At 60.8% G+C, this 22978-nt stretch overlaps 1 protein-coding gene and 1 long non-coding RNA gene across 4 annotated transcripts; one reads left to right on the top strand and one right to left on the bottom strand.

Annotated features, from left to right (window-relative positions):
- Positions 1-459: 459 nt before the first annotated feature.
- On the bottom strand, positions 460-22656 carry COL8A2 (collagen type VIII alpha 2 chain). Of its 3 annotated transcripts, XR_014299874.1 has the most exons (5): positions 22550-22597; positions 14642-14686; positions 5214-5422; positions 2216-4628; positions 460-2056 (listed from the first exon to the last, which is right to left on the bottom strand). XR_014299874.1 is itself a non-coding variant. In XM_082687998.1 (4 exons), the coding sequence occupies exons 3-4, from the start codon at positions 5404-5406 to the stop codon at positions 2710-2712; spliced, it is 2112 nt and encodes a 703-aa protein (XP_082544124.1). In that variant the 5' UTR covers positions 5407-5422; positions 14642-14686; positions 22550-22656; the 3' UTR covers positions 460-2709. The 3 variants fall into 3 exon arrangements, 2 of the variants coding, with proteins under 2 accessions (XP_082544124.1, XP_082544125.1); XM_082687998.1 differs by having other exon boundaries at positions 460-4628; positions 22550-22656; XM_082687999.1 differs by lacking the exons at positions 14642-14686; positions 22550-22597 and adding an exon at positions 10509-10539 and having other exon boundaries at positions 460-4628.
- Positions 5024-6698, top strand: LOC309842958. Its single transcript, XR_014299875.1, has 3 exons — positions 5024-5098; positions 5853-5923; positions 6214-6698. It is a non-coding gene; the product is annotated as an uncharacterized lncRNA (long non-coding RNA).
- Positions 22657-22978: the final 322 nt, after the last annotated feature.

The raw sequence follows: 22978 nt of genomic DNA on the forward strand, positions 1-22978 counted from the left end.
TCTTTATTGCTGAGCAGTGCAGGCTGTGGGCAGGTGATTTCTGCCATGAACAGCACCCCCCGAGTCTGGCCTTCAGCAGTGGGCCTGGCATTGGCCCCCATCCTCAAGATCAAAGATTCATGATTTCATTCATAATTTCTATCAAATGTTGAAACTTGGTCCCTGGGACCCTGAGCCAGCTGTCATGCTCCACTACCCCGAGAGCTCGCAGGAATGTTCCAGGGAAGCTCGGAGCATCTCCCCCAGCTCCAGTCACTGTCTTGCTTTAATTGCCTAAAATGCCTCTTGGCATTTCCGTGGTGCAGAGGCTTGGCAGCCTAGGATCACGGAGCATTTCTGACATGGCGACAGTAGCCCGGCTGGGGGCCTGGGGAGGAACTCATGCTCCTTGAGAGAAGGCGCAGAGCAAGAGCCCCAGAGGCTTGAGACCCCCATGCATCGCTACCAGGCCCGCATGGCGCTCTTCATACAACAGGTTTTATTGGAGTTGTGTCAGTACAGACAGTCAATACTGCTGTTTTTCTTTTCAAAAAGAAGCCCCACCCCCCTTTTTGATTCCCAAGTGCATTTTTCCCAAATCTGTGACACAGGGCACATAATAGGTATGTAGAGAACTAAGCTTCCTATACCAGGTTAGAAATGAAATTACTAATGAAAACATTCAAACCTTAATCTTAAAAAAACAACAACCTAGGAATCAGAATATAAAAAATGCACCAAAGTACCATAGTTTTCATAGTTAAAACTTGGCATCGTTTATCAAAGCTAGTCAAGTGGACACCTGGAACTAAATTCCCATAGACATTTCGGAAACACCAGCCACCCCTCCCCCAAAGGCTTCTGGAATGACATTTAGACGAAGCTAAGTTCTGTGAAACAGCTCTTTTTCTGGCTTCCCCAGTGCCCTCCTTAGTCCCCTGGGCTCCCCCTCAGAGATAATGAATTTCCACCCATTGGAACCCCTCCCTAGCTGGTCAGATGGTGGCAGCTTTGGCCCAGGAAGGAGGCTGAGTAAAGGACCCCACCAGGCTTGGTGTGACTCTTTAGTTCTCTTGGGTATCCGGGATCAAGCAATCCACCATGAGGCCCAGCCAAAAGCTGTTCAGGTGTCCCTCGCACAGCTTTGGTTTTCACTTTTGAAAGACAAAGCGAGCAGTCAAGGGGCCTGCTTTGTTGGGAGAAGTGGGTTGGGAGGAGGTCAGTCCAGGAACCCAGAGCTCAGCGAACCAAAATTCGGCCACCACCATGTCCAACATGGACAGTCTGGTGACCCCAGTTCACACTTGGTACGGAGACGTGGGTTGGCTTGCGGCAGGCTGAGGGAGAGGCCCCGAGCCCCACCCCCGCCCCGGGAAAGTGGCCATCTTTGCCCCAGCATTAATCTCAGCTTTATCCACTGAGCTTGAACTAGCAGATAGGAGAGGGATCCTGTCGGTTTCCTGCAGGGGGTGCTCTGCTTGGGGAAAACGGCAGAAACATCCCGAGTCAACTTATTCCAGAGGAGGACTGTTGGCACTGTTTTCCTCAGAGTCCCAGCCTTCTGGGCCCTAATCCTGCTTAGAACAGGAAATTGGAACCAGAGGGGAGGAGAGGAAGCCCCCTCAGATTAACCCCTCTAGTAGACACACATACCCACCATATGGTTCTTGTTAAGGAGAAGCAGGGGGGAGCCTTCATCATCCCCGAGCTTGTGTGTACCTTGTTCCGAGGGCCGAAAAAGAGGCTCTCTGCCTTGGGGACACTTGGGTTGCGGGGGGCAGGATACCTTACAATTTTGTATGAAGAAATCAGCCCTCCCCCAGCAGGGGAAAGGAGAGGGAGGGTACTTGAATTCGCTGCTGGTCGGTCCTGCCCTGTGCCTGCTGCAGCAGTCAGTCCCCAAGGGTTTGCCCGACTGCGCTTCTGCTGAGCAAAGCCAGTGGGCGGGAGCAGCCTGGGAGATGGAGGCGGACGTAAAGGGCTGCCGTCGGGCCCCAGGTCCGTGCTCCTCCCGTCACAAACCATCGCTCCTGTGGCTGCAGCTGGAGCAGAAACGGGGTTGGCCCTTTCCAGGAGCCTGCAGAGAAGGGGCCGAGCTCCTGCACCTGCCATGGACAGGCCTGTTGCCACAGCATCGTGCTGGGGGTGCAGTCCTGGCAAGGCATCCACTCTAGCCACCTCGATGCCCCCCACCCTTTGCTTTCCCCCGGAAGCCAAAACTCTTCATGGGACCCACCATCCGCTGCTGGAATTCCCAGGGGAGCTGGAAGAGCCCCAGCTGAGATCCGAGGTGCCGTCTGGGGGCCAGCAGGAAGGGCAGGGCTTGGGCCTGTGTCTCCCTGGCGGAACGGAATGGGGAGCTCAGTCCCCTCAACGCTCTGACCCAGAGAAGCAGCATCCTTCCCCACCCAGCAGAGCCCAGGACTCCTGAGAGGGCAGGGGGCTCCGACAGCGGGGCTGAGTGTCCTGGGGGCCTGCCTACAGCGGGGGCGCAACCCCCACACTGCACAGACACTTGGGGGAGAGGAACTCAGGCCAGCCTCTTCCAGAAACCACCTCAGCCTGCGTGGAGGGAGAAACCAACCAGTCTCCTCGGGCCAAGGCCACGGCCGCTTCTGCTTCCGCATCTGTTCAGCCTTTGGTTTTTTCTTTAAATGGAGGTTCTTGTAACTGAGCAGGTCTCTCTACCACTAAAGAGGAGGAGGCCAAGGAGGCAAGGCCCCCGTGGTGTTATGTGGGGCAGAGCAAGAACCCTGAAAAGGAGGAGTGGATATACTCAGTGGAGTAGAGGCCGTTGGCCTGGTCCGACGGCATCTGCACCCAGACCTGGTCGTTGGGCCGCAGCTGGAGCACAGCCCCGCCAGATGCCTGGTCCAGGTAGCCCTTCTTGTACTCGTCGTAGGTGTATGTGGCTGGCACGTTGTTCTTGTACAGGGCCACCCACACGTTGGTGCCCTTGACGTGCACGTGGTAAGCAAAGTAGTAGACCCCACCCACAGGGCAGGTGAAGATGCCAGTGGCTGGGTTGTAGCCACTGTGGCCGTTGTAGAGAGTCCGGTCAAACTTGACAGGCATGCCCGAGGCGGGGAAGGGTGAGGTGAGTACGGCGGTGAAGGCGGGCGTGGTGTGGGCCGACAGCTCTCCCAGCCCGAACTGCGGCTTGCCCCCCTTGCCCAGCACAGCGCCCTCCACGCCTCCATTGGGCAGGTGCAGGCCGGCGATGCCAGTCTCATCAAAGGCCCCCGGGGCGCCAGGGGGACCAGGAGGCCCAGGAGGCCCGGGAGGGCCAGTGAGTCCTGGGGAACCAGGGACCCCAGGGGGCCCTGTAGGCCCAGTCACTCCCGGTTCCCCCACTTTCCCCTCGCCTGGGGGCCCTGGCAAGCCGGGTTCACCCTTCAGGCCTGGCAGTCCCTGGGGCCCGATAGGACCAGCTGGGCCCTGAAGCCCTGGGATTCCTGAGGGGCCCCTCAGGCCTGGCTGCCCAGGGAGCCCCAAGTCACCCTTCTGTCCCAGGGCTCCTGCCACCCCCGGTCCCCCAGGGCGGCCAGTGAAGCCCGGCTCACCTTTGGGCCCAGTTGGTCCAGGGGGCCCATGGGCCCCAGGAAGTCCTCTCTCTCCTGGGGGCCCAGGTTTCCCAGCCAGGCCATTAGGTCCCTGGTCACCCCGAATCCCAGGCACTCCTGGGGGTCCTCCGGGCCCTGTATCCCCCTTGGGCCCAGGGGGCCCACGTCTGCCAGGGAGTCCTGCAGATCCTGGAAGTCCTGGGGGTCCCCCAAGGCCCTGTGGGCCTTGCTCCCCTGGCTCCCCATCCTCACCTGGCTCACCCCTGTCCCCCAAGAGGCCTGGGACCCCAGCTGGGCCCCTGTCCCCCTTGGGGCCTGGCAGTCCTGGCACCCCATAGCCAGTGGGGCCTATCAGACCAGGGGGTCCACGGGTTCCTGGCTCCCCTTTGGCCCCTGCTGGGCCCTGTGGCCCTGGCAGCCCTGCTGCCCCTGGGACCCCCACACCATCCACCCCGGGGGGCCCTTTTGGGCCCAGAGCCCCTGGCTCCCCCCTGGGTCCCGGTACTCCCGGAGGCCCCGACTCACCCTTATCTCCAGGGGCCCCAGGAAGCCCATCCAAACCTGGTTTGCCCAAGCCAGCTGGACCAGGGAGCCCAGGGGGTCCAGGGGCACCCCCCTGCCCTGGGGCCCCAGGTAGCCCTGGCTGACCCACTCCATTATCCCCCTTGAGACCTCGATCACCTGGGGGCCCCGGCTCCCCCTGGGGCCCTGGCTCCCCTCCGAATCCTGGGGGCCCTGGCACCCCCTGGGGGCCTGGCTTCCCAGGGACAGCAATGCCTGAGGGTCCAGGGAGGCCAGGAGGTCCTGGGGGCCCCCGAAGACCCTGGTCCCCTCGTATCCCTGGCTCGCCCTGAAGCCCTGGCTGTCCTGGTGGCCCAGCCTTGCCCGGGAGCCCTGGGGGACCAGCCTTGCCCATCCGGGAGAAGCCAGGGGGGCCGGCGGGGCCAGGCTGCCCATGGAGTCCTGGTTTTCCCGTGCCTGGTTTTCCTGGGAAGCCAGGAGGGCCAGGGGGCCCCCGAGGCCCGGGCTTCCCAGGCGGACCAGGCTCGCCTTTCAGGTCCATTGGCAGCAGCGGTAGAGGCATTTCTGAGGCGGACAGAGAGAGAGAGAGAGAAGGGCCATCAGGGGCCCCGCCCGTGGAGCCATGGGTGGCATCTACCCACGCCCCCATGGGGCAACACTACATCTCTTCATAAAGACCACACTCCCTCTCCCCCTCCGAGCACTCATGGGAGATGGGGTTTAGGGGTTTAGGTCCGACGGCCCTCTTGGAGGCTCCTAGTACCCGACATACCCAGGCGGGACCTTCCCCAAGAGCTTGGAGGGATTCCCATCCCTGCCCGACCTGTGGGCTGGAATGGCCGCCAGGTGGCGCCAGCAGCCCTCCTTGGAGTCGGCCCCACTGCCCCCCACCCCGCCAGCTTCCGTCCCGCCCCCTCCCCACCCCCGCCGAAGACCACCTCTGCCCGCGGGGCGCGCCCCACTTCCGGCCGCTCGGAGGTCAGAGGCTCCGGACCAGCGTCAGGAGGAAAAGGGAAGGGGGGTGTAGATCTCAGGTGGGGATGGAGAGGCTGTGACTGGGGGCCAGGGAGGGGCTGGTGGGGGGTCAGGAGGCAAGGAGGTGTGGGGTCAGGAGCTGTCCAAGGCCCTGCGGGGTGGGGAGGTGCTCACCCAGGTACTGGCCCTTGCCCTCGCGGAACGGCGGCCCCACAGGTCCTTTGTGCATGGGCTGCACGTACTTCACCGGCGCGTAGCCCGCGGCCCCGCCGGCACCGCCTCCGGTGGCTGCCCTCGGCCCGCACCCCAGCAGCAGCAGCAGCAGCAGCAGCAGCAGCGAAGACAGGGGCGGCAGAGCCCCCCGCATGGCGTCCGCGGGCGTGCTGCAGGGAGGAACCGAGAGGAGCCGTCAAACCAGCCCCCGCGTGGCTTCGCACCAGGCCCAGGGACTCCCCAAAAGATCCGAATGGAGGTGCTGTACACAAGCAACGCCCGCCGTGTCCGAGTCCACGAGAGTCACCCCGAAGCTCCCGCAAGCCCGCCAGGGACTCTCCATCCACACGCACGTCCCCGGGCACCCTCTCCCCTGGACTTCAGCCGCCCCCATGCCAGCGGCTTGGCAGCCAGACCCCCCTGCAGAGCAGGCATCTGACCCTGGCGCACCCCTGCTGAGACCCTTGGATGATGAGACCCGCTACCATGTTCTGGGCCTGCTTTCTGCCCAGCAGCGGGCTGAGTTCGCCAGAGACAGGAACTCCCTTAAAGCTCTCAGGCCTTGAACAAGTTATCATTTCTGTCATCCCCATTTTCCAGATGACAAAACTAAACCAAAGGGCAGCAGAACTGGGGCCTCCCTGAGGTCTGCCTGACTTCACATTACATTGGTGAGTCCTCCTGGGGCTCCCCTCTGCCTTCAAGATCAAGGCTGTGGTGCCTAGTAGGGATTCAAGGGTAAAGACTAAAACCTAGTCAGCGCCTGTCTCCAACCCTCTCACCCACCACCCCCTTCTCTGCCTCTCCACTCCGCAAGCAGCCCGACACTTCTGGGCTTTTGTCCCTGCTGTTTCTCTACCCTCCATGTTCTTTCAATTTCCTACTCGTCCTTCAGGGCGCTGGGACCTGTCACCTTCTCCTCTGGAAAGCTGACCCCTCACCCCTTTGTGTCCCTGCCTAGCCCTGTCACAGCCTGCAGCCCAGCACCGAGAACAAGGCCTGGGTGGGGAAGACTAGAGGTGGACACGCAGCCTGAGCACTGCCACTCTGGGAACCTGTTTCCTCAGGGGATAAGATGTCCTCACAACACAGATGTGCATCCTTGGCTGAACGGACAGACCGCGGCCGGGCCACCCCGTGGGACAGGATTCAGCCACGCAAAGCAATGGCGTGCCACTTCGTGCTGGGACCCAGGGAAATCTTGAAACCGTCATGCTGAGTGAAGCAGCCGGTCCCAATCATATCATACACGATTCCATTTCTGCGACGTGTCCCGAAGAGGTAAATGTAAAGAGACAGAAAGTGGACTGGTGGCTGCCTAGGGCTGGTGGGGAGGGGAGAAACAAGCGATCACAAAGCAGGCAGGGTTTCCATCAGAGGTGATGAAAATGTTCGCAAATTGACTGTGATGACAGCTGCCAACATCTTAAAACACATTTAAAAAAATTATTGAATCGGACACTCTAAATGGGCCAAGTGTATGATATGTGAATTGTATCTCAACGAAGATGTCATTTATTTCTGCGAGAGAGAGAGAGAGAGAGAGAGAGAGCAAGCACGAGCAGCGGGGACGGGCGGAGGGAGAGGGAGAAGCAGACTCCCTGCTAAACAGGCCTCCATCCCAGGACCCTGGGACCACGACTGGAGTCGAAGGCAGACGCTTAACCAACCGAGCTGCCCAACTTAACCAACTGAGATGTCCTTTTTGAAAAGTTGTACTAACATCCTGCTTCTTGGGGCGGCCCTGGCGGTCGGAGACACTACCAGGTGCCCCTCCATGGCACTTGGAACATCCAAGGAAAGTCCCATGGCCCTTGCCTCCCTGCTCTGGCTCCCCTCCCCCTGGGGGCCTCTCCACACCGGGCGCCCGACTGCAGGAGGGTCTGCGGGTGGGTTGTGTACCCGTGTACCCGGGGATGCATGTGGGGCAGAGCATGTGGGGCTAGGTCCTGAGGTTAACGTTCCTCCCAGCTCAGTATCGCACTGAGCTCCGAAGGAATGAATGCCGGGCTCCAGAGAAGGCCGGTGAAGCTGCCAGCCCAGCTCTGCCATCAACCTGTCTTGTGACCTTGGGCAGGCAGATGTCCCTCAAGCTCCCCCTAAGCCCCTGAAACAGGAACGTCCGCCACCTGCGGGGGTCTCCAGCCCAGGGCTCTGCGGGCTCTACCTCACCGAGTCCTCCCACTCGCCCGAGGCTCACACTGTTCTTACCCCCGTTTTGTAGATGTGGAAATGGCAGCTCAGGCAGCGCGAACCTTGCCTGGGATACCGCCCTCACAGGCACCCTCTTCTGTCTGCACCGTGACTGACACCAGGACTAAGAGGCCGCAGCCTATGGGCTCTATCCTCGGGGAGGTCTGGCTGATGGAGGCTCTGGTCGGGCACTGCCCTAACCTTGCAGCCCCGAGAGGCTTGCCTCTCCTGCTCTCCACGTGAGGAAACACACACACGGTCTGAGCCCCTAACCACACCACATGGTCTCACCTCTCTGGAGAAGGATGAGGGTCCTCCTGCACTGGCCATCTGCGCTGGGCAGGGGAGGGGAGGGAGGACTGGAGTAGGGGTGCTCACCCATACACACAGCCAAAATGTTCTGCCTGGAGGGTGGGCAGGGAGGGTGGGGGAGCAGGCAGAGGGGGCAGAGCTTGCAGCAGAAAACAGGGAGAGGTGAGAGGGCAGTTCTGGCCTGGGTAGGCCACAGGCCAAGGTCATGGCACCGCCACCCGTGGGCTCAGGATAGCCCTGGCTCTGGGAGCCCTGACCCTCTTCCCATACAGAGCTGAGGCCAGTGAGGGGCGAGAGGGCATATCAGGCTCAACTGGAAGGGGGCTTAAGGCAGAGGACTGTGGGGGAGCACAGGCAGGCAGGACACCAAGGCCAGAGCCCCAAGTGCAGCCAGGAGCCCAGGCAAGCCCCCCTAGCAGCCTCCCTACCTTCCAACCTCCTTGGCCGTGCCAGGCTCTGGCAAGCATGCCTCCCTCACCCCCTGTGCCTCGTGAGCTGTGCTGTCCCGGCTGGGGGCGACAGGACGGCTGCAGGACCCGGAGCAGATGTCCCCTCTGCAGGGAACAGGGGCTGCAGGAGGATGGCAGCTCCCACTCGCCACTCCAGGGCCTCCGGTCAGGCACCCGGCTAGTGCTTTGTTCAGTAAATGCTTCCATTCCCACAGGCCCCTGGGAAGGAGGACCCCCCACACACACCCCACTTCTCTTTCTGCAGATGAAGAGCCTGATGTTCAGGGAGGTACAGCGATGTGCCTGAGGGCGAGAGCGGGCAACCACATCTGAGCAGAGGTCCGCGAGAACTGCCGGGCGGAGGCAGCCAGGACAGGGCAGCAGCTAAGACAGACAGACAGACAGGCTCCAGGCTGCCTGCCTGCAGGTTTGAGGAGAGAACATCACTCCAGCTCCTGGAGGGAAGGCTAGGGAGCTGAGCAAGCCCATGGCCTGGAGAAGGAGTGTGCCGAGCCTGTTCACGGGGCTGCCGAGAGGCACCATGTCCCTGGAACGGCCTGTCGTGACAGCCTCTTGGGACACACTGCCCCCAACCCAGCCACCCTCAAAGCCGAGGGTGCCTGGGCGCTCCGCGTCCCCTGCCTCCTCTCCACTGGCCTACCTTGCCCTCAGCTCCCTGAAGCTCTGTGCCTTCTGGACATGGGCCTCCCGACTCCGACTTATCCTTGCACTTATCCCCGGGAAGCCTGTCAGGCACTTGTCTTGGTCCCCACCCAGGCCTGTAAGCCCCGTCACAGCTCTGCAGCCCTCTTTGGCTGTGTCCCTCTCTGTCCCCACTCTGTGCCCAGCACAGGACTTGGCTGGCACACAGCGACACTTGACAGAAGTTGGATGCCCTCAGGTCACTGGAAGTTTAAAGACCACACCAATAACTTCCTCGCTCCTTTTCTTCGTGCAGATACGTGTCATGGCCCTGGGAGCCCCCCTCAGCCTGGGCCAGGAGGACACAGGTGAGCTAGAACGGGAAGAGGTGAGGGCACACTCACGTGGCCTCCGTCAAAGAACTTGAGCTAAGAGCAGCCTGCGCAGGAAGGAAAAGTGCAGAGAAAAGAACAATTCACTTGGAATTCACAATTCCAGCAGCGGTGGCCAAGCAGTATCAGGGTTCCAGGCTGGCTCTGCTGTGTGACCTTGGGCAAGCCATCACCCTCTCTGGTGACCTCCGAGGGGGGAAGGCAGGAGCCAGGGCAGCTGGGAGGAGGCCCGGCTGGCAGGGGCATGAGGTGGGCTGCGGAAGGAGACGCTGATTCAGGGGATGGAGCAGCGGCGGCGGCCGGGGAGCCGAGGTGTTTGCACAGCTGCAAGTCCTTAGTGGGGATTTCCCCCTTTTCAACAAATCCCCGTAAAACAGCGTTTTGTCCAAGTCAGCGTTTTGTGGCAGCCTGGGCCTCCTCCTGGGGCGGCCAAGGAGGCTGGCTGGGAGCACAGAGAGCTCCAGGGTCTTTCAGACCCATTCGGGGTAGGGGGAGGATGGGGCACCAGCAGCAAGAAGTGCCACCAATAGAGACCCCTCTCCTCCTGGGCGGGGGTTGAGGGAGAGGCAGAGCCACCAGCTAACAGTGACCCCCTCCCCGCCCGTGCTGGCTCTCCGGGGATCCTGTCCCAGGGGTGACCAACAGAGCCCCCCATCCGACGGAATGTAGAGGCCTGCCGCCTGCTCCCCGTCCTCCATTTCACAGATGACCTACCAGAGGTCCAGATGGAATGGGGGGGGGTTGGGGGGGCTCCCGGGGACCATGCAGAAGGGAGCCAGTGTGGCCCTGGTGGCCCCCCTCCTGGGCTGGGGGCTGGACAGAACGCAGTCCTGCACAGCCCTGCACATCGCAGCCGGGCTGGGGGAACGTGGGGAGCCACAGCAGCCCCGGGCCGCCAAACCACAGGTATGTTATGAGACACTTCCTGTTGTGGAGACATTTCTGCGGGATCAGGATCGCCAGCCCCACTTGCTCCCCTGGTGCCTCCGGTCTCCCCACCGGCCCAGCCTCCTCTGCTGTCTCCCCGGGTCTCTGGCCCTGACTCATTTCTCCCGGTCTCTGTCTCTCTCCCCAGCCCTGTCCCTGCCCCCTCAACAGGTGAGCAGCAGTTCTTGCTCAGGCTCTCTCTCTCTCGGGGGTCCGGCCCTGGGGACCCCAAACGCCCTCCTACCTGCCGGCAGCCCCTGGACTCCTGTTCCAGCACAGCTGCGTATGAGCTGTGTGATTTGGTCAAGCAACTTAACCTCTCTGAACCTCTGTGTCCTCACGTGTGAAAGGATTCCCTAAGGTGATCGAAGCCACTGTCCCCTCCAGGTGTGCTGCTCTGTTACCCTGAAGGCCAGAAAGTTCTCCCTTCAGTCTCACTTCAGTTTCTCTTGCTGCAAACCAACAGCTTCTCCAACCCTTAAAAATCTCAGCTGACTTACTGCCAAAGGCCAGTATGAAAGTTCCAGAGTCCATTTTCTGGTCTTCCAGGCCTTTCCCTTGACGGCTCCAGAAGTGGGACGAACCGGGGGTCCCACAGCTGGCTCAGGACTAGGGTACACTCATGGGTCTCGCACAGGAGCAGAGGAGCTGCCCTCCTCACCCACTGGGCGTGATGCCCGCCCCCCATTGCCCAGCAGGCAGCTCCGCAGGCCCTCCTCCCCCACCTCCTCCCTCGCTTGTGGGAATTAAGGAGCTCTCTCCTGTCCTCCTGTTTGTTTTCTTCTTTATGTTTTATTTATTCATTTGACAAACACAGAGGGAGAGAGCGAGCGCACAAGGAGAGAGCACACAAGCAAGGAGAGTGGGAGGCAAAGGAAGAGGTAGAAGCAGGCTTCCCATTGAGCAGGGAGCCCAGCTGGGATCATGACCTGAGCTGAAGGCAGAGGCTCAACTGACTGAGCCATCCAGGCGCCCCTCCTGACTCCTCTACTGAGTCTCAGATGAGAAGGGTGCGTGCCTACTCAAGGCCCAGCCACCTCCACACCCCTTCCCCAGGGCCTCCCGCTGTCTGCATATGACCCCCACCCCCACCCCATCTCCAGCCTCTCCATCACCTGTCCACACGGGCCCAACTGACCCCTGACGCCAGCCACCCTCATTTCTCCCCAACCTTCTCAGCCAAGTTCCTTCACAGACAGGACTGTCTCTAAACTTCATCCGCTCTCTGCTCCCTGCCCCCCACAGTGCAGAATCCTGCCTGGGGGCCTGCTTTCCTCCTTCCTGGAAAGGCTCCTCCTCAGATTCTCCACTCCCTTCCCCTGCCCACTCTGCAGACCCAGGCTTGCCCCAGGGAGCTGCCTCAGGCCTCACCCCTTGTCTCTGGATGTTTCTTCTACAGTTTCCAGCTCTTGCCAGGCAGACCTACAGTCCCAATCCCACCACTGAGGGTTCCCACATCTGTCTCCAGGTATGACCTCGCCCTGAGCCCGACTCTAATGTTCAACTTTGAGCTGAGCATTTTCACCTGGCTGGCCCTTAGACACCTCTGCCCGAACTGTGGTCATTATCTTCTCCCCATTACTTGCTCTTTCTCACTCCCAAGTGCCCAGGCCAGATATCTGGACATCACTTCTGACCCTTCCTTCCTTACAGGGCAATGAAGAATCTTTCTAGCCTGTACAGTGCCTTAGCGCAATTAGAAAGGGGTACCCCTCCTTCCAGCAGATTCAGGTACTCTCATTGCCTTGCCTTTCCTGGGTGCCCTTGTACAGTAACCAACCTGTACAACTGTACCTGACAGCTCTGTTCCTTTACACACCCAATCCAATCCTGTAGGCCCTCCTCTACCTCTCTCACTTCTATTGCTGCCTCCCTCTCCCCATAATGTCTGCCGTAATACAGACCTTATACTCTCCCAACACACCACGCAGGAAAATCCCCACCAGTTGGTAAAGGTTTGTTATATTAAGTCGCCAAATCCTCGCCTGCATGATCATAGCAGCCTCCCCCGCCATCCTCACTCAGCTTCTGTTTTTCCATAGATCCCCCAACCACACTTCTTAAACTTCAGTGTGCGTCAGATAAAACACAGGTTCCTGGGCCCCATGCCCAGGGATCCTGATTCAGTGGGTTTGGGGTAGGGCCCAACATCTGCATTTCTTAAAAAGATCCTAGGAGATGGAGCGGGCAGAGGTTGATGGTGAGCTTGGCAAAACCCTGAGATCACCGTGGGTCATGCACTGAGTAAGAAGGGGGGGGCAGCTTGCTACAGGCGCCATGTGGGTGTGTGCCGCAGCCATCTGTGCCCCTTCCTCTGTGTCTCAGTGTCACTAAACCCGGAGCCTCACCTGCCTGTGCCTCTCAGGCATCTCCCGAGTGTCTCTCTCATCCCGTCTCTGTGTCACTGTCCTATTTCTGCCCATCTCTGGGACCCCTCTTGTCCCTCTCCTCTCCTATGTCCTTGAACCTCGATCCCCGTCTGAGTTCTAGCCTCTGTAAGTCTCTAGCTGTGGGTCACTCGATGGGACCCTCTGGCAGGCCAGCGGTTATGGCCCTAATACCCAAGCTGACGTCAGTTCTGTGTCGGACCTCGCTGGGTGAGACTTGTGGAGTCCAGTGCCTACAGCGCCCGGGAGCTGAGCTCTCTGTCCTTCAGGATCAATCGGAGACTCAGAACCCCTCACGCCTCAAAGCACAGGCACAAGGATTGCTCTAAAACCAAAGAACCACCTGGAATCTGGGACTTGGGGGGTGGAGAGGGGAGCCAGGTGGGGGCAGGGCTGTCTGGGGGCCACCTCAGCTTCCAGGTCGATGGCAGGACTGAGGCATTGCTCTCTGCCCACCCTGCCTCTCCTACCAGGCCTCGATCTGCTAAGAGTCCAGCATCCTTTCCCTCTGCAGGTGAGGCTCCCGGACGCAGGGGGCTCAGCCCGGGAAGCTGCGCTGTCGGGAGGCTGGGAAGGCCAGTCAGAGCTCTAGAGTCCAGAGGAGTAGTGGTGGAACATTTCAGACTAACAGCAGCGCATCCAGGAGGCAGAGAACTTCGGGTCTGGAACTCGACGGGGAGAGGCATGGACTAGAGATAAAAATAGGCCCTCACCAGCCAGATTGCTGTAGCCTAGACAAGGCCATGGACCCTCCCTTGGGGAGAGCACCCACATTTAGGGGTGGGAGGAGCCCCCTGCAGCCCTGAGCCCCAGTGTCCTCATATCCAGAAACCTCAGCCTATTCAGTATTTCCTTCTACCTGCTTACCTGGCTGCCTTTGCCTCACGGCCCTCTCTGCCCAGAGTTCCCTTCTGATCTTTCTCCTCCAAGCAAACATGTTATTCCTCATTTTAGACAGCTCATGTGCTTCCTCCTCCAAGCAGCCTTCCCTCAGCTCCTCCTCCTGGGCACCTCTCCCCCACCCCACCCCTGCCTCATCCCTGACTGGGGCTTGGCACACAGTAGGTGCTCAGTAGGGTCTGCAGCCTGGGTGTGCCAGCTCCAGGCCTAGGACACCCCCCCACACACACACACACCTCCAGCCACGCCCACAGGATGGCTTCCCAGAGGCCTTTGTTCTTTGTGGTTCCTCCAGAGTCCTCAGCTCTGGGGCATAGGCGGCTTGGGCGGGACCTCCCTCCCCACAGAGGATGAGGTCCATCTCCCCGGCTCCAGAGGCTCCCCAGCTCTGAGAGTAAAAGGTAGAAGCCCCACTACTCTCCTGGGGAGAAGCATCTTGGGGCAAAAAACTCTTCCAGGGAGGAAGGAACAGCCAGCTCGGGGCAGAAGAAGAAGAGGCCCAGCAATGGGCAGGACTCAGAGCAGTATGTGTCCTCAGGCAGGTGGCCAGGGGACTGGCCCTTCCCTGCCAAGGGGCTCAGGCCTCGGCTGCTGACATCGCCCACTTCCCAGCAGAGGCTTTGAACTTCTGAGCGGACAGAACATGGAAATGCTCCCCCACCACCGCCAGCCCCCAGCCATCCCCAACCCCCTGCCCGGCCTTCACGGCAGCCAATCCCTCGCCTTCTGGTTCACATTCGCAGCCTTTTCCGGAGCGCCACCCGCCGCCCGCTGCCTCCTCGCGCCGGCCAAGATTCCAGAGCCTTCGCGGCTTCCCTGCTCGGTGGCGGCGGCAGGAGGAGCCGGGCTGGGCTGGGAGGGGGCCTGGCGGGAGCGCCGCCAGGCCACTGCACCCGGGCAGGCCAAGCAAACACAGGCCCCGCCAAGGAGCTGGGGCGAAATAGTTCACAAATGAGAAAAAGCTGCTTCCGAGTTGGGCTGGGGTTTTAAAGCCCGGGGCCACAGGGAGCTGAGGTCACCTGTGCGAGAGGGGCTGCCCGCTAGGACACCCTGAGCCGGGGAGGGGCTTCTGCTGCAGCAGGAGGGAGCCGAGTGAGACAGCAGCAAGCACCGGCCTCATCCAGCAGCAAGCACCGGCCTCATCCAGCCGCGGCTGTCAGAGAACCCTGCCCCCATATCCAGCTTACCTCTCAGGTCCCAGGGGCCTCCGAAGGTCCCAGCAAAGCCAAGGCCTGGGGATGAAAGAGGGAAACAGACAGTGAGGAAGCTGCCGGGAGCCTAGAAGCCTCTGGACCCTGACCCACGGGCCCCCGGGGCCTGCCGCAGGTCTCTTACCTGGAGCCCCTGCTGGAAACTGGCCCCAATCTCAGCCCCTCCTCTGTGGGAGCCCGAGGGAACGGTCTTCCTTTATTTGTTCCACGCACACTTAGCAAAGCCCATGGGTGCCTGGGCTGGGGCAGTGGAGCTCCTCCTGTCCCCGGGCCCGGGCTGAGGAAGCTCCTTCTCCACACCAGGATCCACACTGGAGAAGTCCCTATTCCCTATCGGGCCCTGGGCTGGGGGGCCCCTTCCACAGGCTAGGCTTCCTGAGAAAGCTCCTACTATGTGGGGAACCGACCAAGGCTGGGCCTTGGGGGCACAGAAACAGCTCAGCCCCGGGCCCTGCCCTAAACTAGCATTGGACAAGGGCCTGTCACACAAGTGGCTGACATCTCCCAGCTGCAGGAGCCCAAAGGGGGGACCATTGCCTCCCCCTTGAGCTCTTCCAGGGGCTTCACGGAGGAAGGGACACTGGAACTGGATCCCGAAGGGTGAGTAGGAGTCTGAAAGGCAGACAAAGTCAGAAAAGGAGTTTCAGGCAGTGGGAAGCCACTTGGCAGATACGGGGAAGGTCCAAAAGGACCACGGGGTTGACAGGACAAGCAGGGGCCCAGAAGGCAAGGGCGACACAGTGAGGAGCCTTGATGCCATGCCTGCATGTCTTTGGAAGGCAATGGGGAGCCACGGGAGGTTGCTGAGAGGGGAGGCGAGGTGGGCAGAGCCATGGATGCCCAGGTCCCCATTTCTGCCTCCGTCAATCATGCCTCGTCTCTGTCACACACAGCTATACACAAGGGAGCCCAGGCTGGAGCCCAGGCCCAGATGGGACTCCCCGGGTGGGTGGGGAGGGGACACCTAGCCAGCCCACCTGGCAGGGAGGCCAGCCGCAGCGTCACTTTCTCCCCCAGCTGCTTGCTCGCCTCTGCGCGCTCCCATGGAAACTCTGACACCCCGGCCCTGTCTCTTGCTGCACAAGCAGCCAGATGCCGAACCCAGCAGCTCCCGGGCCTTCCCTTGGATTCGGCTAAGACCTGCCCCCATCCCCACCATCAAGCTTTGAGACCCTAGAGGTGCGCCGTGAGGCTCCTCTCTCAGGGCCCAGGCCGGCCCACGGCCGAGCGCGAGGTTCTCACCGGCCAGCTCAAGCCCGGCCTCTCTCCATCCCACTGCCCCAGCCCCAGCCCCAGCCCCAGCCCCAGCCCCAGCCCTGGGCTCAGGGAACGGGGAAGGACTCAGGCGGGCTCTGGGCTTCAGAGGATAACTTTGTGCCTTAAATGGGGTGGTGGCAAGGACAGGCCACACGTCCAGGCTGAGAGGACAGCATGGATGAGGCCGTGAAGATGGGGATGTCCCAAGCCTATCCAGAGGGTGGGAAAAATGAAAAGAAGATAAAGGAACAAAAGAACTCGCTAATCTTAGCTAACGTTTATCTGGTACCCACGAGGACGTGTGGGGCTCTGGGTTTCTGTGCTGGATTATCTCCTTTAATCCTCACAACGACCCAGTGAAGTGGGTCCTTTGTCTTCCCTTTTCACGGATGGAGAAGCCAAGGGACAGAAAGGTTGAGTAGTGGGCTCCAGGGCCCACAGCTCATGAGGGGTAAAGACTGAATTTGAATCTAGGCTCCCGTGCTTGGCTCGTCACCTCTGATGGACAGGTGACTGGGAATGACAAGGGTTAGCCAGCGGCAGCCCGAATATGCCTGAATATCAGGATCAGGGGGACACACTGGGCCCAGCCTAGAGCTGGCTCCCCAGCCCGCCCCACAGGAGCCCTTAGTAACAACAGCCTCCCAATCCCAAGCCCCGTGCACCCCAGACACAGCACGAGGCAGGCTCCTAGCTTCCTCTAACTATTTCCTCTAACTCCCGCCTAACCCTGTAAGGCAGGAATTGCTGCCCCATTCTTCCGACGAGGAGCACTGACATCCAGAGGGGTGACATCTGTTCAGCAAGGTCACAGGGCTGGGAAGCACAGGGGCCAGATCTGAACTTCTGGGGCTCGCTCAGCCCCCAGGTGGCTGAAGAGCCCGTGTAACTGGGCTTCCGGGGCACCTCAGGCTCGGGGCCCTTGTCCCCGGTTCTCTTCTACCCCACCTGTGCAGCCGTAACCTGGATGGCCACAGGGACAGGCCAGGCTGCAAACCACGATGGGCAGCGACTAGGAAGGGCATCAGAAACCTCCTCCTGGATCACCTGGCTCACCCTCAGTCCTGCAAAATGGGAAGCTGGGGCGGGTGGGTGTGCCGGGGCCGGGCCCCAGCCGACTTCAATGGGACTCTCTTCTTCACCTCCACCCACAGCTGCCTTTCCTAATCTCCTCCTTGAGCCCCTCCCCTGGCGACATCTCCTCTTTGCACGGAGCCCACGGCCAGCCGGCTAAATCCCAAGCCCAAGGTGGGTGGGACAGTCTGTACCCGCCCCCTCCCGGCTTCTCCGTAGGGGGCTCCCACGGAGACTGGCCAGGGTGCGCCCCACTCCTGCGCCCCATCCCAACGTTCCAAACTGAGGTGCAGATGGCCCTGAGACAAACAGTCGGCCTCCCCTGGAGATGGGCTCATGGCGGGGAGTCCCCATTTTCGGAGCAGGCCCAGGCTGAGCGTCTTGCTCGAAATATCAGCTGAGAGCCCAGCTGCCTGGGTTCTTCTCCCAGCCCTGCTGCTTCCTAGCCTGTGACCTCGCTCATCCGTGCCTCAGCGGCTTCATCCATGAAATGGGAATCAATTCCTATTCATAGAGCGTGTGTGAGATTTAAGTGAGTTAATGTCATAGAGCGAAGGTCCAGCGGTATTTGCCGCACAGGAACGTTCAATAAATGCTCGCTGCTATTATTATATCTGTCATCACCGTGTGCCTCCCAAAAGCCGTGTGAAGTTAGTATTTTTATTTATTTATTTGACAGAGAGAGAGCACGTGCCAGAGAGCACAAGCAGGGGGAACAGCAGAGAGAGGTAAGCCGGCTCCCCGCTGAGCAGAGAGCCCGATGTGGGGCTCGGTCCTGGGACCCCAGGATCATGACCTGAGCCTGAAGGCAGAGGCTTCAACCCACTGAGCCACCCAGGCGCCCCTGAAGTTAGTATTATAAACCCTATTTTACAGATGAAGAAACCGAGGCTCGGAGAGAAGTCACTTGCCCAGGTTCACCCAGCCAGTTAGGACGCTGGATGGCCCCAGCGTCTGGAGCTAAGCTGATGGAGTCTGCAGCGGATGAGCGCAGACTCGCAGCTCCCTGCAGCAGAAGCACAGTGGGGGCGGTAGGGGAAGGTGGGGGTCCCTACACCCCTCCTGCCTGACCCCCAGGAGCTCCCCCTATGCCCCCCCACGCCCAGCCCCTGCTGCCGCTGCAGGAGGGGACTCTGCATTCCTGGCTAAGCAGCCGGATTTGCTGTGCTCCCGGAACTATGAAAAGAATGTTTGCCACGAGCTGAGCCACGGTCGCCTGTCAGAGGAGCGTGGCCTGAAGGGCCCACGCAGAGCTGCACAGCGGCCAACAGCCGCCACGGTGGGAGGGAAGAAGGCTAGACACAGGGAGAGCTTCTGAGGCCTGTGGCTGTGGGACAGGGATGGACATCACCGAGTAGGCCTCCTGGGAGAGGAGACATGACCTGTGCCCCCCCTCCGCATCGGCATTGCTCCCCGCCACAGGCGCTGAGGAGAGGCAGGACGGCATTACTGGCCCATCTCATAAATGGGATTATGAGGACCCGGAGAAGTCACCTGAGGTCACACAGCAGCCAGTGGTAAAACTGAGACCTGAACCCTGGATCCCTTCCTTCCAGAGGCGGTCCTCCCTCGTAGAGCCCCCCAGGACCACAGCAGGCTCTTAGCTACTGGAAAACACCTTCCTGGGCTCCTCTCTTCTGGCCTTTCTCCAGGCCTGACCTTCTTATGCCCGCTACTCATGTTCCCCACCCCCCAGCAGGTGCTTTGGGCTGTGAAAATGCCTGGGGCTCTGTGGATGCTCAGCAGTTAAGTTTCCATCCCTTTCTGCACCAAATCAGGTCCTGGAAAGGGCAGAGACCCGGGAGGTCAGCGGGAAGAACATCAGCCTCACATCCTCATGGACCTGGGAGTGAATCCCAGCTCAGCACTCAGCAAGGTGACACGTGGCCTGATTACTAATCTCTCTGAGCCTCCACTTTCCCCTCTGTAAAATGGGCCACTGATTCCTGCCTTGCAGCATTGTGACAAAGACTAAATGAGACATGTGAACATAGACCAAGTACACAGTAGGTGCCCAATAAACTCTTACTGTGACCCTCTCCCAAGGGGACAGAAAGAAGCGATAATAGAAATCCTCAGGGGACAAAGTTTCTTCTGCCCCAGAAACCTGATGGGCCCTGCTCCCGGGGCAGCCTGGGGAGGAAGGGAGGCCTGAGGCCAGGATCCTGGCCTCTGGTTCACTTCTGTCACTGGCCGCTTGCTGTATGACCTCGGGCAGGTTCCTCTGGGAGTCTCCATAAGCCCACCTATGGGATGAGCTCACGAGCCCAGGAGCCCACAGCACGGCCCTGCCCACAAGGCACGAACCCTCTGCCACTCCCCCTGACCTCCAAGAGCCCAGAATCTCCACCAGTTCAGGCTGCATGGGGACAGTCACTTCCCAATTCAAAACTTTCCAAGAATCTCAGCAGAAGCAAGGCCAAGTCCTCTCACGTCCCTTCCCAGGATCCACCCAGAGAAGTGTAACCGATACTGATCAGAAGTCTGGGTAAACGTCCTGGGTGCTACTGCTGTGACCTGGGATCACTCCTTGCCTCTCTGCAAGTATAACAACCCCAGAGATGAGTATTAGCATTCTCATTTTATAGATAGGGAAACTGAGGCACAGAGCTGGGAAGCTGCTTAGCCAAGGTCACATGGAAAGTAACCCAGGTTTGTCCGACAGCCCAAGCCAGCTCTTCCCCTCTTTAACCCCGCTGCCTTCATTCAAGACCCACTGTCCACACCCAGCTCCTTGGAAATGCCCACAAAACAGAGTGGGTCTGGAATTCCCTTTCTGGGAGTGCGACTTCCCTGGGTGATGTCTGGGTGGTCGTGTGCTCATATAGGGCCTCACCACCCACTCGGGCTTCTGGACACACCCCAGGCCTCCCAGAAGCTATGTCCCTGAACTCATGGCCACGCCCCACATGGAGTCCCTCACCATCTCAGCGTACCAGACACCTGGGTCCAAACCCACATTCTCCCCTTCACCTGCCTCCTCTGCGGATAGGCCATAGCCACCCGGGGCAAACGTCCTGGCCTACCCTCTCCTCACCCCCACGGCCAGTCAGTCACTGAGGCCCGACCAGTCTCTCCCCCTCCTCCTTTCCATCTGGTTCTTCCTCTCAACCCCATGGCAACCACCCACCTCAGCCCCCATGGTCTTTCCCCTCCAAAGGCCCAGGCCCCTCAGTGAGGTCCTTGCCTATAACATGCCCTTTCATCCTGGTCCCCAGAGCAACCACAGAGACTCCCAGGGTGCACTGTTTCTCTGGTCAGCGTCCTTGGAAACCTGACCCCAAAGGAGTGCTCAGTCCCACTGGTCCCCCCACTGTGTGAGCCACCAGTTACTCACTGTCCCCTAAGAGAACCTTGCTCCGCCACACCTCTGTACCTGCTCTTCCCTGACTGGAATGGCCTCTCCTCACCCTGCCCACCACCTGCACCTGTCAGAGCTCGCATTCTCCTTGACGGTCCCAGCCAGGGCTGTGTCTTTGGTGCTGCCACCCGGAGAGTCCCTCCCTCCCACACTGTGGCTTGCGTGGTGCCTCCCTCTCCCTCGATGGGCACCCTGGGACACAGCTGCACCCCAGGAGAGGGCCCTGAGCCTCTCTGGTTCTTCGACTCCAACTCTGTAAGTCCCTCAGGCCACACTCATGGTGTGTGTGTGGGGGGCCCACTCACTGAGGCCCCAGCGTCCCACAGGGAGAGCCCCACGCCTGCCACTGGAGGGTCTGGAGTCAGACCAGGAGCAGGGGAGCTCGTGGAGGGTGGTCAGGCTAACAGCCCTGTTTGGTATCTTTCCCCTCCCTCTTGTGAGCAGACACATTTACTTCCATTTTTTCTTTCCCCTTCCACTGAGCCAAAGAGCGGAAACGCTCATTTTCACTCTGGTGGACAAAGTGAAACCGGAGAAAGAGACCCTGGTGAGTGTGTCTGAGTGTGAGTGTGAGTGTGAGTGTTGTCCTGTCTGAGTATGTCTGGCTGGGCTCAGTGGGGCCCACCACCCGTCTGGAGGAGTTTGGGTGTGAATGCAGGTGCACACACACGTGCCCGTCATTCTAGCATCCGTGGTGGTGCGTGTTCCGAACATGTGCACACGTGTATTTGTGTGTGACTATCAGTAGTAGGGAGCATAGCTGTGTGTGACCTGTATGTCTGTGGTGTGCCGTCATCATTTTGGGGTGATCGTCCAAGGATCTGCTGCTGTGCCCCAGCCTAGCAGGAGGCTGGTGGAGGCATCTGCGGCCTGACTGAGATCGCCAACTCCCCCCATAGCTGGTGCCCACCAGACCCCCACCCTTCTCCTGGGCTCTAGAATGGGCTCCCTGAGGGCACCCCCATCAGATCAGGAAGCTAGGGTCTGTGCCCAGAGAGAAACCCCAGGCTGCCTGACCACCCCCCACCCCGGCCACCCCAGCCCCTAGCCCCCAGCCGTTCTGAATGCCGGTGGCAGCTCTTGGGCAGTTGCCCTTGCTAAGGGCACTGGGCGGGGGTGGGGGGGTGGAGTGGACCCTGGACACAGGGCACAGGTCTTAGGAAGAGGCACTGCAGGCAGACGGGTGGAAGCCCTTCTGGGCCCCCAGGGCCCCCTGGAAGGCAGTCACTGGCATCACCGGGAACCCAGCAGGTTCTCTCACACTGGGGGTCTTACCCAAGCACACAGAGACAGACATACACATTAATACCATACTGGTGGACACTCATTGTCCCCCGCACACCCCACAAACACACGCACTGACAGGCTCACACATAGGGACACACACACAACCAGCAAACTCAGAGGGTTTGCCTTTCCCCAGCTGGCAACTCCGGAGCCCGTCTGGCTGAACAATGCTTCTGTACCCAGGGACTCCCGGGGCCCCTGTGACTCCAGCCCCCGAACAGACAGATGGGGAAGGCGGTTCTGGGGCCCTCGGACCCCAGCCCCTCTCACCCCTGCAAGTCTCAGGTCTGAGCTGCCGTGGGGGTGTGCTGAGCCTCTGGTAGGGACAAACCAGTCTCCAGTTTGGGGGCACTGCCAGAACACCTAGCACAGGGGACTTGGAGGCAGAAGCAGAAAAACAGAGGAACTGGAAGGTCGCCAGCGGGCCAGGAATGGGAGAAAGATGGGAGAGGGGGAAGGGAGGAGCTGAGGGGCTTCCCTTGCCTGGGGCTGGAGGGGGCTCTAAGGCCCCTCACCCCTCCTCTCTCCTCCACCGCCCTGTGGGGTAAGCTTGGTCGCTCCCATTTCGCAGGTGGGAAGAGAGACTCCCAGAGGTGAAGTGATGTGCCCAGAGCCCCATCATGGGAGATCCCACCCAGCTGTCTGTGGCTGGGGCCCCCACTTCTGGGAGAGGAAGGAAGAAGACGGCTTTACCCGAGATTCTGCCTGGGCATCTCTGGCCGGGGAAACGGGGAGCAGGGAACGGGACAGGCTCCCGCACCCTAGCGCCCACCCCCTGGCCTGAGTCCCCAACTCATCCCCACCCCGCGGAGCCGCTGGCCCGGACAGTCTCACGGGCAGCTTAGGCCGGGTCCTGCCCTCGAAGCCCCCAACCCCCGCGTCCGCGCCAGCCTCCCCGCCTTTACCTGCAGGGGCGACCGCGGGGCGCCGCTCCCGGCCCTCGAGGGCCACCGGGGCGCGCGGGCTCCGGGCAGGGGGCGTCGTCGAGGTCCGCACCGGCGGGGCTCCGCGTCGCTCTGCCGGCCGCCCCTCGCGGCTGCTGCCGGAGTAGGCGGGCGGCGCGGGGCGGTAGGGGGGTGCCGAGGCGGCGGGAGGGGCACGGCGGGGCGGGGCCTCCACCCTCCTCTTTCCACAGCCACCGCCAAGGCCTGCGCCCCGCCCGCCCGGCAGAGAGCGCTCGCTCAGCCTCGACCTGCGCCACCCTCTCTGCGTCCGGAGCTGAGACCCCACACACCCGCGTGTTCCCATTCATCCTCGCGCACCCTGTATCTGAGTCTCGGCCCCCTGCCCCAGAGGGTTACCGTCTAGGGGGACACAGACCCTGCCACTAAGGA

Source organism: Mustela nivalis (assembly GCF_964662115.1).
Source record: "Mustela nivalis genome assembly, chromosome: 10".
NCBI classification, from domain to species: domain Eukaryota; kingdom Metazoa; phylum Chordata; class Mammalia; order Carnivora; family Mustelidae; genus Mustela; species Mustela nivalis.

Bases quoted from the DNA above. Each gene is read 5' to 3' on its own strand.
- COL8A2 (XM_082687998.1), bottom strand. From the start codon at position 5,406: ATGCGGGGGGCTCTGCCGCCCCTGTCTTCGCTGCTGCTGCTGCTGCTG. The intron at 4,629-5,213 runs GTGAGCACCTCC...TGTCCGCCTCAG, and splicing joins GGGCAAGGGCCAGTACCTGG to AAATGCCTCTACCGCTGCTG.